Source organism: Oryza glaberrima, chromosome 3 (genome assembly GCF_000147395.1).
Source record: "Oryza glaberrima chromosome 3, OglaRS2, whole genome shotgun sequence".
NCBI classification, from domain to species: domain Eukaryota; kingdom Viridiplantae; phylum Streptophyta; class Magnoliopsida; order Poales; family Poaceae; genus Oryza; species Oryza glaberrima.
Window position 1 is genome coordinate 21,701,507 of NC_068328.1, and position 14,610 is coordinate 21,716,116.

General features: G+C 40.2%; 2 protein-coding genes across 2 annotated transcripts; one reads left to right on the top strand and one right to left on the bottom strand.

The window, feature by feature from the left end:
* The first annotated feature begins 344 nt into the window (after positions 1-344).
* Positions 345-1,105, top strand: LOC127766819 (uncharacterized). Its single transcript, XM_052291972.1, has one exon. It carries the CDS (start codon positions 511-513, stop codon positions 919-921), a length of 411 nt encoding a protein of 136 aa, XP_052147932.1. The 5' UTR covers positions 345-510; the 3' UTR covers positions 922-1,105.
* Positions 1,105-13,070, bottom strand: LOC127766818 (DUF21 domain-containing protein At1g55930, chloroplastic-like). Its single transcript, XM_052291971.1, has 14 exons — positions 12,322-13,070; positions 11,121-11,218; positions 10,775-10,868; positions 10,599-10,681; positions 10,401-10,499; positions 9,648-9,729; positions 8,643-8,782; positions 8,493-8,571; positions 8,319-8,382; positions 7,987-8,078; positions 6,742-6,807; positions 5,729-5,845; positions 4,872-5,051; positions 1,105-1,379 (listed from the first exon to the last, which is right to left on the bottom strand). The coding sequence occupies exons 1-14, from the start codon at positions 12,895-12,897 to the stop codon at positions 1,110-1,112; spliced, it is 2,040 nt and encodes a 679-aa protein (XP_052147931.1). The 5' UTR covers positions 12,898-13,070; the 3' UTR covers positions 1,105-1,109.
* Positions 13,071-14,610: the final 1,540 nt, after the last annotated feature.

The following is a 14,610-nucleotide window of genomic DNA, read 5'->3' on the forward strand; positions in this document are numbered from 1 at the left end:
AACACGACTCGATTCCAACCTACACAAACGGCACAACCACAAACGTCCACGCCCAGTTTCCTTGGACTCTCTCCTATGCTCCTATGCATCCTACTACTCGCTTTCTCGCTCACCTGCACGCCTCTCTCTCTTTCTTGGAAAACGTGACACATTCTCTCCTCTCCTCTCCTACTCCCAGATTCTCTCTCATGGGGGGATAGAGTGAGTGAGCGAGTAGTTTTTTCTACCAGCCCCATAACATCGCACCATCGCATAATGGAAGAGAGAATTGAAACAAGTTGCAGCACGACCACAAGACGACAATCTGCCCCAAGACAAAAACTTGCTGCTTATAAATAGGCACATGCCCACTACACTACCACCACCACTACTACCCCCCCTCAAACAACAGAACCCCCACCACCAAAGCACATACGGCAAAGTAGCCAGACAAACGGAAACTCAAAGAGAGGAGAGAGTGAGTTCCTTTGATCATACAGTTGTTTTTGGCCAATCATCGTCCGAGGAGAGATGGGGATGCAGAGCAACGACGGCGCCGTCATGTTCTCCTCCATCGCGCTGCTGCAGCAGAGGTTCAGGGAGCTGGAGAGGATCAAGGAGGAGCGGGAGGAGAGGCTCATCCAGATGCTCCCTCCCCGCTCCGACCGCTCCCACAGTGGCGCTGCGGCCGTCGTCGTAGCCACGGCTGCTCCGAGGGAAGTGCCGGTGAAATGGTTCTTCCATCCGGAGCTGTTGTATCCATGCAGGCCTCTGCGTGACATGGCTGCTGCTACCTTACTTCCGGTCATGCCGGCCACCATCGACTGTGAATTCAAAACCTTCCAGCTCCGTGGTGACTCGCTCGCCGTGGACCTGTGGCCTAGTAAGGCCTACAAGCATGTATCCAGTGAAGTTGATGTCGACACCTCACTGCACCTCTAGATTACTACTACTGCTACTAAAATTGCTATCCTAAGCTGTTAACCTTCCAAGTATCCACCAGTGTTGCTGCTCTAGTTGTTTTTGGTAGCCTAGTATGTTTCTCTTCTTCTTTGGTTTTGTAACAAGGGGCAGGAGGGTGGTGAGTTGTAATTATTGCCAGTAGTAAGATTGTGCTGGTTGTTTCCCTGTTACCTTGTCGCCGCTGAATTGCCAGCATCTTCCAATTGGGCACTGTTATCGTCTGAGTAGTAGAGTAGCTCTGCAGGGCAACCATTTTCTGATGTATCAGTACACTCCTCATCATCGCTATCGGAAGAATCACCAGGGTTCTGTTTCTTCCGTTTGATGATCTTTTTCGAAATCATCCGGTTAACACCCTTGCTGTCAACATCTACACATTCGCTGCTAATTGGCTTGAAACGGACTTTGCCAACCTTTCTTGCATTAGCTTCTAGTATCTGCAAGGGAGGTCAGAGATTTAGAAAAGGTGCCAAAAATTATACTCCCTCCGTCCCTAAATATTTGACGTCGTTGACTTTTTTAAACATATTTGACCGTTCGTCTTATTCAAAAAATTTAAGTAATTATTAATTCTTTTCCTATCATTTGATTCATTGTTAAATATACTTTTATGTATACATATAGTTTTACATATTTCATATAAGTTTTTCAATAAGACGAACAGTCAAACATGTTTAAAAAAGTCAACAGCGTCAAATATTTAGGGACGGAGGGAGTAATTAGTAAGCAGAACATGATGCAAGTTAAAGCACAACTGAGGAAGCTTCAGATTCCTAAGAAGGATTGCTAACTGCACCAAAAAAAAAAAAGATCTGGAGACAACTAAATCAAAGTTCTGTACAAAACGTCAATGAAAAGTGTTGTGATTATTCTGCTACCAGCTCTTTTTTCTTGAGTTATTTATTAGAAAATAAAAAAATATTTAAATAATACGATCTTGAGCAAGATAATTGTACTACTTTATATCCCTGCATAAATAGAATATTTAAAATCCACTTTCCCTAGTAAGGAAATGGTAGGGGTGAAAAAAAATATGGCAAGCATAATTGGGCAACTACTCTTGTGGTAAACAATGTTTACTAAACATGTGAAAAATATGCAAGCTTTGGAACTTAGTCCAGCCTGACTAGAGATTAAGTATGTTGGTATGTTTCCTTTTTTTTTCCTGAAGACAAATATACATTATACATGGATTTGCCTTCATACAGTTTTAGTAATTCAACTGTTTTATTATATTGTTATCTAGAGAACATAAGTGTAATAGGTAAAAAAAAACAAACAAGAAGTTAGTTGTTTCCTAGAACCATGTTACTTTTCATATTACTCCTTTTCATTTGATAGTTGACACCTTACATCATGTGTTATGCTTAAAATTATAGAATATGGATATATGAAAATAGTATTATACTTTATAAATTCGAGTGATCTAAAGTTGGAAAAATAATAATTGTAAGTCACAGCTCAGGGACTGTAAAAAAAAAAAGCAAAATAAAAAAAAGAGAAAGAAATGAGTACTGGAAAAAAACAGCTTTATTGTGGGCTATGTACACAGAATAGGCATGAACACAATAAATATCTTCCAACTGAAAAGAAAGTGGTGACATAACCCAATAAATACAACCTTGAATAAAAGCTAAATAAATCAACTGAAGTAAACGTTCTCACAGGGTTTTTGGAAACCTGAACTAGGTCAGACAGCAGAAGGGGCACTGGTTAAAATTCACACAAAAATCATCAAATCCAGCTACCTTTCTTTTTTCTCAACTTTTTTTTTTCTCAATTTTTCATGTTTTCCCCGGATTTGACCCTAAGCATATAAAGCATATGCAACTACAAGTCTATTGATATGTAAGATGAGTTTGAAGAAACTATTATTTTGGACATGGTGAACCAAAATAGGGGTACCAAAAGCAGACATGGTGATTGAGCAGTATGGTCCATTTTTTATATATATGGTGGATAAATAATTCAAAAGGTGCAATGAGTTTGACAAATTTTCCATTTTCATGAACTCTAAACTCTAGCCAGATTTGGTAAGCAGAGATTGTAGGCTGATGGCCAAGTGGGATTGGTTAGGCCAGCCAGGTATAGTTGCATGATGTGCCAAGATTATTTTACAGTGCATAGCACGAGGGAACCTATGACAAGGACATGGTCCATGGGTTGCTAAAATTATGGATCAAAGAAGAAAGGTAATCTGTAGGTCACTAGTTATTTAGCAAATTGCATTAAACAGACAAATATCATGAGATTGACAACTACCCTACAAAGCCCCACATTCTCATGCCTTCACTCCAAATGACAGCTCTCGGCAGCAGCCCCCTCTTCAGCCACAGCTCCCCCTGCTGTCTCATCCTTCCTCCACCCCTGACTTTAGGATACGGTGGAGAACATCCAGAGGGAGACATCTTGGACGATGTCCCATGTGGGATGAACTTCACAACTGTATTCATAAGGGGATCCTAGTGTGGTCTTGAAGAACCAAACCACGGAACAATAACTTAAGTCCATGCCCCAAAACCTGTTTGCCACGAGACACCACGACCCTTGCACTGGGATAAGGAACCAAAGAGGCCAGTGTATGGATCCGAGCTGACACAAAGGAAACAAGGTTTGACCTTCAGCTGGTTCTTGATGATTCAGGTCACACCACCTTGCTGATGTAGTTTTGAAATTCCGCCGTAAGCAGAACATTGTCTGAGACTGTTCACCTATGGCCTTTGTACTCCCTGTGTACTTCCAAATTTTTCTAAAGTTATGTATAGTGAGTGTGTGTTTTGGAGGTAAGACCACCATGAAGGTCTAAGTGCTCTGGTTCCAAAAGTTCAGGAGTAAAGATATCCAATTGTGCAGTTCATGAGGTTCAGTCAAAACCTGAAACTTACCCCAACCTTGAGGTGGTAATATTGATTATTCCATTGCCTTTATTAATGCTATGTTCAGGTTAATAACTGAAGTACTGAACTCATATTAACTATTTTCAAATAAAGCAAAAAAATGAAAAACAAATTATCAGAACACATAACTGAACATTTCATCCTATGTAGAAATAGAAAGGTATTTAAAAGGCAAAGTAGTACAAATAGAACGTGAACAAAATGGAAATGAATCACCAAAGGAAGTTTTGGACATGACACAAATAACATAAGCCAATTTTGTTGGATGACATTTGTGCATCCAAATGCATTAGAAACCATTCCGGGCTTGGAAAAAAATCACTAAAAAAATATAGATGCAGGAGATGTTCATCTCTGCTTACAAAAAAAAAGTTATAAAATGTATCCTACATGATGAAATGATATGAACAACCAAAGTAGCTAGGAACATCAACCCGAGTTCCTATTTTGGTTGTTTTCTAAAGTCTGGTGTGAAGTTAGAAAACGTCTTATGTATGTATATGGGCTGGAGTGTGTGTGTGTGTGTGTTTGGTGTTGTATCCCGTATGTTCTTCTTTAACAAAATGACAAGCAGTTCTCCTGCGTTCGAGAAAAAAATTGTACCCTACAATTTTTTTTAAAAAAAAATAAAGGCCATTTCTAGAAAGTAGCTCTAGATCTGTTTATTGCTCTTTGTTTTCCTTATATGCAGAATAAAACATCTAGGGTAATGTTGGCTCATACATTCAAATAATAGGCTGTGGTGGACAAAAAACTAAGCCAGTGTAATCATTTCACAAGGTCCTTAAGCTTGCATTATACCAACAATCATTTTAAATCATGTAGGAAGTAAAGACCCTAGGGGTGTATATAGCGATTATTCATCATTGTTTCTAGTCGGAGGACTTGGCAAACATAATCCAGGATGGTGTTGGCAAAAAAAAAAAAAATCTAGAACGATCTTAGAAACACTAGCTAATATACATCTCTACTAGAGACCTAGTGTCTGACCCTGCTGCAAACAAATTGTAAACAGAGGATTGTACCACTTACCTCAAGTTCATAAGCCTGAGTTCTTTCTTTATCATCTTGGTTATCAGATCCTTCTTCTTTATATTCATCATTTTCTTCTCTGTTATCCTTTTCGAGTATAACTAGCATTTTCCCACCTTCTTCTGGTATATAACCAAAGGATTCACAGACAAAACCAGACACCGTCTCATACTGATGACCCTGCAAACAAATGCATTTCCAAATTCCAAGTGAACCTCATATCCAGCATATGGTGATTGCAGTAGCACATTCCACTTAAGAAAACTATGCTTAATATAAGCCAAGTGGCATATATCATTCTAAAGCTAACACCTAGCAAGATGTGTTATTGACAATTCAGAAGAAATCTCAAAGCACTCAATCAGCTCTGTTAAGTAAATGAAGAAGCACTCAATCCTCAGGAATTAGCTCGAGACAAACTTGATGTGTTCAAGATAACTCTTGAAATTGATATTATAATGATTAACAGGATTTCATATTCAAGAATAAGAAGGAACAGCCACAGGAGATAGGCCTTACATATGGAAATATGGGATGAACTGATTCGAATATATCAAGTTGCATATGATATGTGGAAAATGCATTTATTTACCCTTGGAGCACATATAGTTAACTCCAGTGAGAAATGTGTCACCATGGGAACATTTAGTTAAATTATTTGAATATTATTTATAACGATCATATAAATGATTTTGCCTTGGAAAATAAAATATAATATTTTTTGCTAGATTTTCAAGATATGTTGGTGACCAAGATTCCAATTTGATTGCCATGGCAATGTCCAAAATAACACTTATAGTGACTGTAGAAGTAAACAGCAACTGTAGAAAAAGCAAAGACCAAACAAGAAATAACACCTCTGGTATTTTAACACCAAGTTCTTCAGATAGGTGGTCTATTGATGTATTTGCATCAACGTCAAATGTTCCGTCATCCAGCATCACTATATAACCTGTTTTCTTCTGGATTTCCTCCTGCAAAGGTAAAAACATAGTAGCATAAGGAAATGGGTACAACTGTCTACTTAAGCAAAAGAGTAGCAAAATGGATCATGGTCTACTAAATGCAATATGTTGTTATGACTTAAAACTAAAAGAACTGGCAAGAATCAGGCAGTTATAGCTCAAACAGTAGCAGAGGCAGAGCACTTCATCCCTGCCAGTTTGACAACTTCAATGCCAAGTTTTTATGATACTCTTGAGTTATGTTAATTCAGAATGATTCTTCATGATGCCAGTTGATTCCCACCATTACATAGTACTTCCTCCATCCCAAAATGTAAGCATTGTTTAGATTGGCACAAGTATTAGGAAAGTAGGTGGGAATGATTGAAGAAAGGTTGTGATTGGTTGAAAAGAGAAAGTAGGTGAAGGAGAATGGTTGTGATTGGTTGAGGAGGTAGGTGGAGAAATAGATTCATTTTGGGACAATGTACTGTGCTAGAAATAGAAACATTTTGGGATGGAGGTAGTATTAATTATAAGAATTGGCACTAGATAGTTGCTGGATGATTTCCATCAAACCGGGATGTAACTGACCAGGATCTAATTAATAAGGCTAATTATGGAACACACTAACTCTTAAGACAATGCAAACACATAAATACTAAGAGCTTGAAAGTTGTACTACTGCAGTGATTATAAGAATGTTCACAAAGTCATAATAGCATGTGTGCTTTTTAAGTTTTCTTTCTCTCATGAAATCCTTATACAAGATGATTAGCATTTGATTTGCTACACAGATGGAGGGATTAGTGTGATCAGAGAAAAGAAAAGCAGAAATCAAATATCACTTCCATACAGCGTGTGGTAAATGGCATTAGACTCTGAATTGTAAAATTTAAATCAAAAGGACCACTGAAATAGCCAACCTTTGAATCATTCTCATCGAAGATTTCTCCAACTATTTCTTCCACAACATCTTCTAATGTTACAATCTGCAATTTTTTAGCAGTAGTCACTAGTCAGAGAGACTTCCGAAAGTAAGAGATGCATGGGATAAGTAATGAACAGAAGCTGTTTCTGATTATTCACAGAACATAGGACAAAGCTGGTGCAAGAGTGTGAATAATTATTTAATGAAATAGGAAATCTTATAATAAAACTGAGTTTCATCCAGAAGGCATGTTTAATTCCCAACAAGTACAATATAGAGTAATAGTTGCTGAATGTATTTGTGCTGTAAAGATGTTTAATGATTTTGATTTCAGATCGTTGTAAAGAGTAAACACGTTTGACCCTACAACTTGCAAGAGGTATTTGCATATAAAAATTGACAATAAACTATGGATATATAACACAACCTAAAAATAATGTCAATAATATTGGGATACAAGGCTCTGCCACTCCTGATAGTTGGCAATTGAGAATTTGCCACTGATATGACATGTGGGACAAGGATATATGTAGTGGAAAATCCTCAATTGCCAAAGATGAGTGTGGAAAATTGTCAATCCTCCCTCCAAATATTGCCACACATCTGCGGTTCCGAATATACAGACCACTCACTGTCCCATCAAAATGCTGGCAAGCAAGGTTCATAAAACCAACTACAGTCAGGCAGTTACTGTCACGTAAACCAGAACCTGCCCTCTTTCTGCAATCAGGTTGGTTCATCCCTGTTACACCCTCATTTTGTTTATTCTTGCCTTGTCAGCTAGATTGTGAATACTACAGTCCATTTTATTCTTGCTTTCTTGGTTTGGATACTACTCTAGTTTGGAACATCTAATCATTAGTTATAATATAACAAATTCGTGAAGCAAAACAAAAAAAAGATCTTCATATAACAGCAGAGGACTCCTCTGGGGTGTTTTGTTCAAAACAAAAGAGAAAACAATCTTTATTTTTATATTTCAGAGAAACCAGGTGAAACTGAACTGTGCAGATTGGAGAGAACAAAATGATTTTCCTATCAAACAACAAAACATGAAAGAGCAAAGGTGTCTAAGTTGAGCTAAAAATATTGAATTTCCAGTTATTTGACCAAATATGAATTAAAAGATCCCCTTCAAATAACCAATGATAAATGGAATCAATAATAAGAACTATAAGTAGAAAGTCAATTCTATTTTGAGAAAGTACAAGGAACAAAGGATTGGTTAAAAAAATCTTACACCAATAGTCCCACCATATTCGTTGAGGACCACTGCCATATGAACCTGCCTGATGCGAAACTCTCTTAGCAAGTTCCAAACAGACATTGAATCTGTCAAGACAAAATATCACATTTTTACATATATGACATGTAGACCAGAGGAAACATTAAGACATAAAGAATGCAATGCCCTACACAAATCTGGATTTGAAAAAATCCATTGAAATAGAAAATAAATAGGTTAGATGGATGCTGAAAAAGGACAGTACTCAAATACTTGTAATGTTCTGTATCTGCCTTTAGATTTATCAATGGACATTTTTGTAATGAGTATCATTCGTGAAAGTTTACCTGGAACAAAGTATGTGGGCATATGTGCAATTTCCTTCACAGTAATCTCCTTCAACTTCTCAACCTTCAAATCAAAATGCATCTTTCTTCAGAAAATCCTTAATCCGAACAAATAAGAGTCACCTACTCATCCTTTTCTACTTTAAAAATTCAAATGGTAAACAAGAGACAGACCTCTTCAACATACTCAAGCATATCCATGGCGTAAGCAATTCCAACAATATTATCTATGCGTTCCTCAAACACTGGAACTCTGGAAGTAAGAGCTGCACATGTCAACAACAAGAATTGAAGATGCATACTAAAAGTTCACAGCTGAGATACCTAGAGTACTGATGAGTTTCCCATAAGTTTTTGAAATCAATCAGTGTTGCGGTAGCATCAATTGCAACTACATCCACCAGAGGCGTCATTACCTCCCTGACGTGTGTATCTTTTATCTCTAGTACATTCTCGATCATATCCTGTTACAAATGTCACTCATTGAATTTAGCTGATCAAGAATAACTAGCTAAGAGTTCAGTACAAGCAGGGATGGATCAGAAATTCTGAATAGTACAATACAGAAATACAGAAAACATATTGCACTTATATCTTTGTGTTCATCTAACTTTACTTTTTGAAGCGTTCTTTCGGAGCATTTCAATAGAAGAAATAATAATAGATAATGAGAACATTTATTGCCTCCTTATGTCAGTGAACTCAAGATTAAACAATCCTTTGACAAAGAGCAGTGTAGAATGAGAACTCCCAATGCAGAACGTATGAATATGCATGTACTAGAAAGTTGCCTACATAAACCTTATTAAATGCAATCACCAGTGGAAAGCTTTCCAAGCCATGAATAAGAGCCCCATGGTAAAACATATAAAAGGTTACCATCTGATGGTACAATAGTAAAAAGAACACATTGTGATCAGATAGTTGCCTAGTGTTTCTGTGTTTTTTCTTTTCATCAGCCTGTTGTTTTGCAGCAGGGTGTTGTGTCAACTTTACTCCTTAATATAAAGGTGTGCAAGTCTTTTGTGCATTCCCAGGAAAGAAAGCGCAATGATCTAGCACATATTATGAAAATAGCTAAATAACATCCTTTTGGTATATCATGGTGTTTGGTGTTTACCACTTCAAACAGTAAAACTTCAACATAGCAACTCCAATTCAAAGTACAAATGGACATCAATAACGAAAATAAACTTCCAGTAACAAGTGCACACACTGGCCAGTATACAAAAAATAAGTCAAATTCACAAAATTAATAATAATCAAGGCAATAAACAACAACATAGGTAAGCAAAATATATACATGAAATTATTGTGATATTATCTAACCTGTTCGTCTTCTGCAATAGCGCCACTCAACTCTGCACCTCGTAACATTAATTTCAGTTCATCCTCAGTAACATATGGTTCACTGAAAAAAAAAATTGTGTAAAACACACAGAATTCCGTGTCCTTAAAAAATGTACGTCCATTTTGGTTTGCAACCATACCAAACATCCCCTCAAAAGTTTGCCCTACCAAATGTTTCAGCATTACCCATAAATTTGTTTCTTATTGGCGCCAATCCAAACACAAATTATCAACTCTACCCTACCAATTTTTTTTAAAAAAAAATCTGATGATTATTTAAAAATCTTCACACCTCGAGTTCTGAACATGTTTAAATTGCACAACAATACACATACAGATATTAGGTTCAAAATATACAGTTGAATCCAAATCCATCATAGTGATAGTTGTGTATATAGTATATAAATATCCAATACTTACGATAACTGATAACCACCTATTCGGTTAATCCATATTTGAATCCTTGTTGTACATGAGTTTGATCGACTTGGCTTTTTATATTGGTGCATATTTTGTGGAACCACCCATGCCGTTCACATCCCTGCCTAGTTACGTTTAACACCAATAGCAAAATATGAAGGAAGAAGCTTTTTGTAACCTGTTGGAGTTGTTTATGAAGGACACGCTACTCATATTTTTAAAGTTATGGTTACTCAGTTAATCAAGAACAACAATTAACAATGCTACACAAGCAGAAAATATACATTAAATGCCAGTATTATGTATGCCTACCTTCTTCCCTTCAGGCCTAGAATCTGTAGCATCCCCATGGACAGAAAAGTGACAATTCGCCCAACTGGATACAGGACCAATGAAAGCCATGCAACTGGTCTGATACATTACAATAGATATACAGCATTAAACATCGTATTAACAAGCAGGCTATTTCAACAAATATTTGAAACTAAGTCCTGCTTACATCTGTCTCACCTTACAACAAACCTAGCAACCTCTGTAGCATTATGAACTGCAACACTTTTGGGTGTGATTTCTGTAAGAAGTAAGATGGCGACCTGAAAAAAGGTGGGGCTCCACAGTTAGACGTCATATAAACATAAGAGAACATTTTTTATTATGAGTAGATCAGTGCAAAAGAGACGACATACAGTCATGACGCCTGTTGCTGCACTGACACCTGCTTCACCAAACATTGCAGTTGCCGCCTCAGTAACAATTGCTGTTGCGCCAATGTTGACCACACTTTCATACAGAAGTATTCCAGTGTGAGGAAGAAAATAATAAGGAGGGATCCAATTTATGCCACTGAATTACACCCAATGTCCACAATACACCACTGGCATCTCCAAATGTGTGGTTCCAAGACCCAAAAGGCCAAAAGTTTGTCTCACAGTGAGTGGCATATTGTGGGTATGGATTGAACTCAATGACATAATATGGATTATAGAAAAAAAATATAATAAACATGGCAGAACACATAGTTTAATAAATTACGTTGTGCCAATGAGTATGGTTGTCAGGAAGCGAGTAACATCACTTCGGAGCATTCTGAAAACACCATTTTCAGGTTCCTTTTCAGCCAACTCACGAACCTAGTGGAACAGAAAGCCAAATCTAAGCATCAATTGTTTAGACATGAAAAGGACTACCATCAACCAACAGGGTTTAATGGATGATAAACAAGGTGGGGACTTATGCATTTGCCATGGAACAACAAAAGATGTTATGTCAAACTATAATCCCAGCAGAGATGCACACATGAAACTATGGACTCAATAGTATGGTCATATGCCTTGCTAATGGATTCAATTAAATTTTGTCCATCCAAAGCATGCTGATTTGGGAGACGATGACACAAAGACCAAATTGTAACAACTAAATTATTACAGAAGCTTAAAACTCAATGTTAAATTAATGTTATTACCTACTAAACCTGAACCTAGAGCTTAAATCATGATCCTGAAGAGTGAAGATAAAGCCGCACTAAACTTAAAATGTGCAAATAACTTGACCTACCACTGGATGAACACTAATTGTTTGTTGGGACAAAGAAAATAATAAGAATTAGCATGGGCAGTCAGTGACACTGTGACAGTGCACATTCCCCTGACAATTACAAGGGTATCAGTGCATGCATCCAGTTTGAAGTAGTGCATATGTTAGTATGGTGTGTACTGTATGTATTTCTTTCAAACCATAAATACATCAAAAGAAACTTTGGGAGCTGGTAAATATTTACAGGGTCAGTACCAGCTCAGGATCATGCAACAACACCAGCACAGGAAGCAACTAAGCCCCTGCACAAACTGTTCATCTGATGCACATAATCTCCCTTTGTTGAGTAATGCCTAATGGCCTAGTACCCACCCGTCAACACTCAAAACCAACATCAGAGATGTTTTTGTACGGCTTCCACCTTCCTCATGTAAACTCGTGTCCTTCCGACCTAAATGGCTCAATTCACCATGGAAATTTTAAAATCAAACCCCAAATACTATCATTTTCATCATTATGCCCAGTTGCGCACAATCACTGATCTAGCTAGACTTATGTTACCACCATCAACCAGTGAAGTGATGTTACGCAACAATTAGACATTGTGTAACAAATTTTCAACCAGTGAAGTGATGTTACGCAACAATTAGACATTGTGTAACAAATTTGTATCATGGCACTTGATAGTTGGTAGACGCACCTTCCAAGGCCATAGCGTGGTGATGGAAGTCTCAGCCATGGAGAAAAACGCCGAGAGGCCAAGCAACACAGCGAGAATAATCCCCTGCTCTCTAAGCAGCTGCAGAATCTGCAGCACCCTCGGCCAGCCACCACGCAGTGCCATACCGCCAAACCCAGCCGCCGCCTCCACCGCCCCAGATGCCCCTGCGGCTCCCGCCGCCCCCGCCACCGCGAGCGCCCGGTGGCACCATGCCGCCGCAAGCGCGCCGCACGCCAGCGCCACCGCGACCCTCCTCACCGCCGCCGCCGCCGCCACCGCCCTCCCCACGCCACCCTCCACCTCCACCCCGGGCGGAGGCGTCACCCGCAGGGGCAGCGCGGAGGCGGATACGGGAGCGGGCAGGCCGCGGGACCTCGCCCCGGGGGCGGGGACGGGGACGCAGCAGCAGCGGCGGGAGGAGGAGCGGGAGGGGAGGAGGAGGTGGGGGAAGTGGAAGGGGGGCTTGGTGGGGGCGCGGAGGGACTGGAACTGGAGCCGCGGGTGCCTCCCGCTGGCGAGCAGCAGCGCCGCCGTGGAGGTGGAAGGAGACGACATGGGGCCGCTCTCCGCCGCCACCGCCGGCGGAGAGAGAGAGAGAGGGCGGGAGGGTGGCGCGCGGAGGTGGGGGGAACTAGGCGGCGAGGGGGGTGGTGGGTGGTGGTTGCGCGAAGGGAGAGAAGGGGGAAGAGGGGGAGGAGGAGGAGGAAGAGGATGACGCCATGGTTGGAGGTGGGGGCGGCCGGTGCGCACGAGCGAGCAGCCACCCGCGGCCCCACCTACTGCCACTTGAGTCGACGCATGGTCCTACTCAACTCCTACCGAACATCGTCGGAGTCCAATAGATTGGAGAAACATGCAGTTTAGCGGGCCGCTTCTTGGTTGGGCTTGTTTTTTTTCGGCTTTTATGAGCTTTATTATTTGGAATAAGTTCACCAGAGGTCTCTCAACTTAACAGCGAGTTTTTTTAAGATCCCTTAACCACAAAATCAGAAATGTCTACCTCTAAATTCACACAAACCGTTCAAAGGAGGTCCCATGGTAGTATTTTTTGCCTGGTTTTGCTGACATGGCATACTAGTCAGCAAAAATTAAAAATTAAATTTGTGGGACCCACATGTAAGTGGGAAAAAAATGTAGGGTCAACAATCCTAGTCAGCGGGAAGCTGGCGGCGGGGGGTGGGTGGCACAGCGGGCGAGCGGCGGCGGCAGGCGGCATGGACACCGGTGAGGAGGAGCATCGGCGGCGACAGGTGGCGGCAATGTTGGTATTTCTTACGACCACAGATAAATCCACAAGCGCACGGAATACCGCTGTAGCACTTCACCTTCGGATGACCCCAAAAGGATATCGAACTCAGGAAACGTGTACAATCTATCTAAGGCTAAGATGATCCAAGGACAACAGCTATAGGTAGGCTAGGCAGGCTAGAGAGGATTTTCTATGTATTTTAATTATCTAAGCTAAGCGAAGGTAGTTTTCTATCTGTTGTTTCGGGCACCGACCCCTGCTGGTCTGCCAGCTGGTTCCGGCTATAGCTCCATGATGTATTCGAATGTGGAGGATTACTAGGAAGGGATTTAGGGCTGTCATCACCTGCAGCCTACCTCTGACAAATCCGTGGGATACACAACAAACAAAGGTAATATCTAACCTAGACACCACGTCTATGTTATTAATTACTACTCTAATACTTGTACAAGAATTTCCTTCTTTATCCAGAGTCATAGTACTAGAGTACTTAGTATGAATACTAAACAATGAACCCGCAAAGATAGAAATATGTATTACTCAGACTAAGTAATTAAATAACAAGAGAAAGGATCCCAAATGCTTACTTAATAGAAGAAGTTCTCCGAACCTGGAGCAGAGTGTACCGACAGCTTCGGTACTCCTCCAGAATTCCTCCTGAGAGCTACACTCATCGAGGTAGAAGTCGGATGAGCGCCAAACTTCTGGGCACTCCTTAAGAGCTTCCCCTCACTATCTACCTAATTCTAATTCTAATGTACAAAAGATACAATAGAGCCTCTTGTAATTTAGCTCAAAGTTGTGTGTGAGTGAAGTGAGGGAGAGGAGCTTTATTTATAGCCTTCATATGTACAGCTATGGGAAATATCCTAAATGCCCTCCAACCATCATTGAGACTTCAACCGGAGCGTACACGTCGAAGGTCAGGATGAGAGGAGGCTGTGGTGGTTCGGCCGAACCCATGGTGGGCCCCACCTCCTGGCCTCTCCTTTGACAGAGACACTGACTGGTGGGCCCTG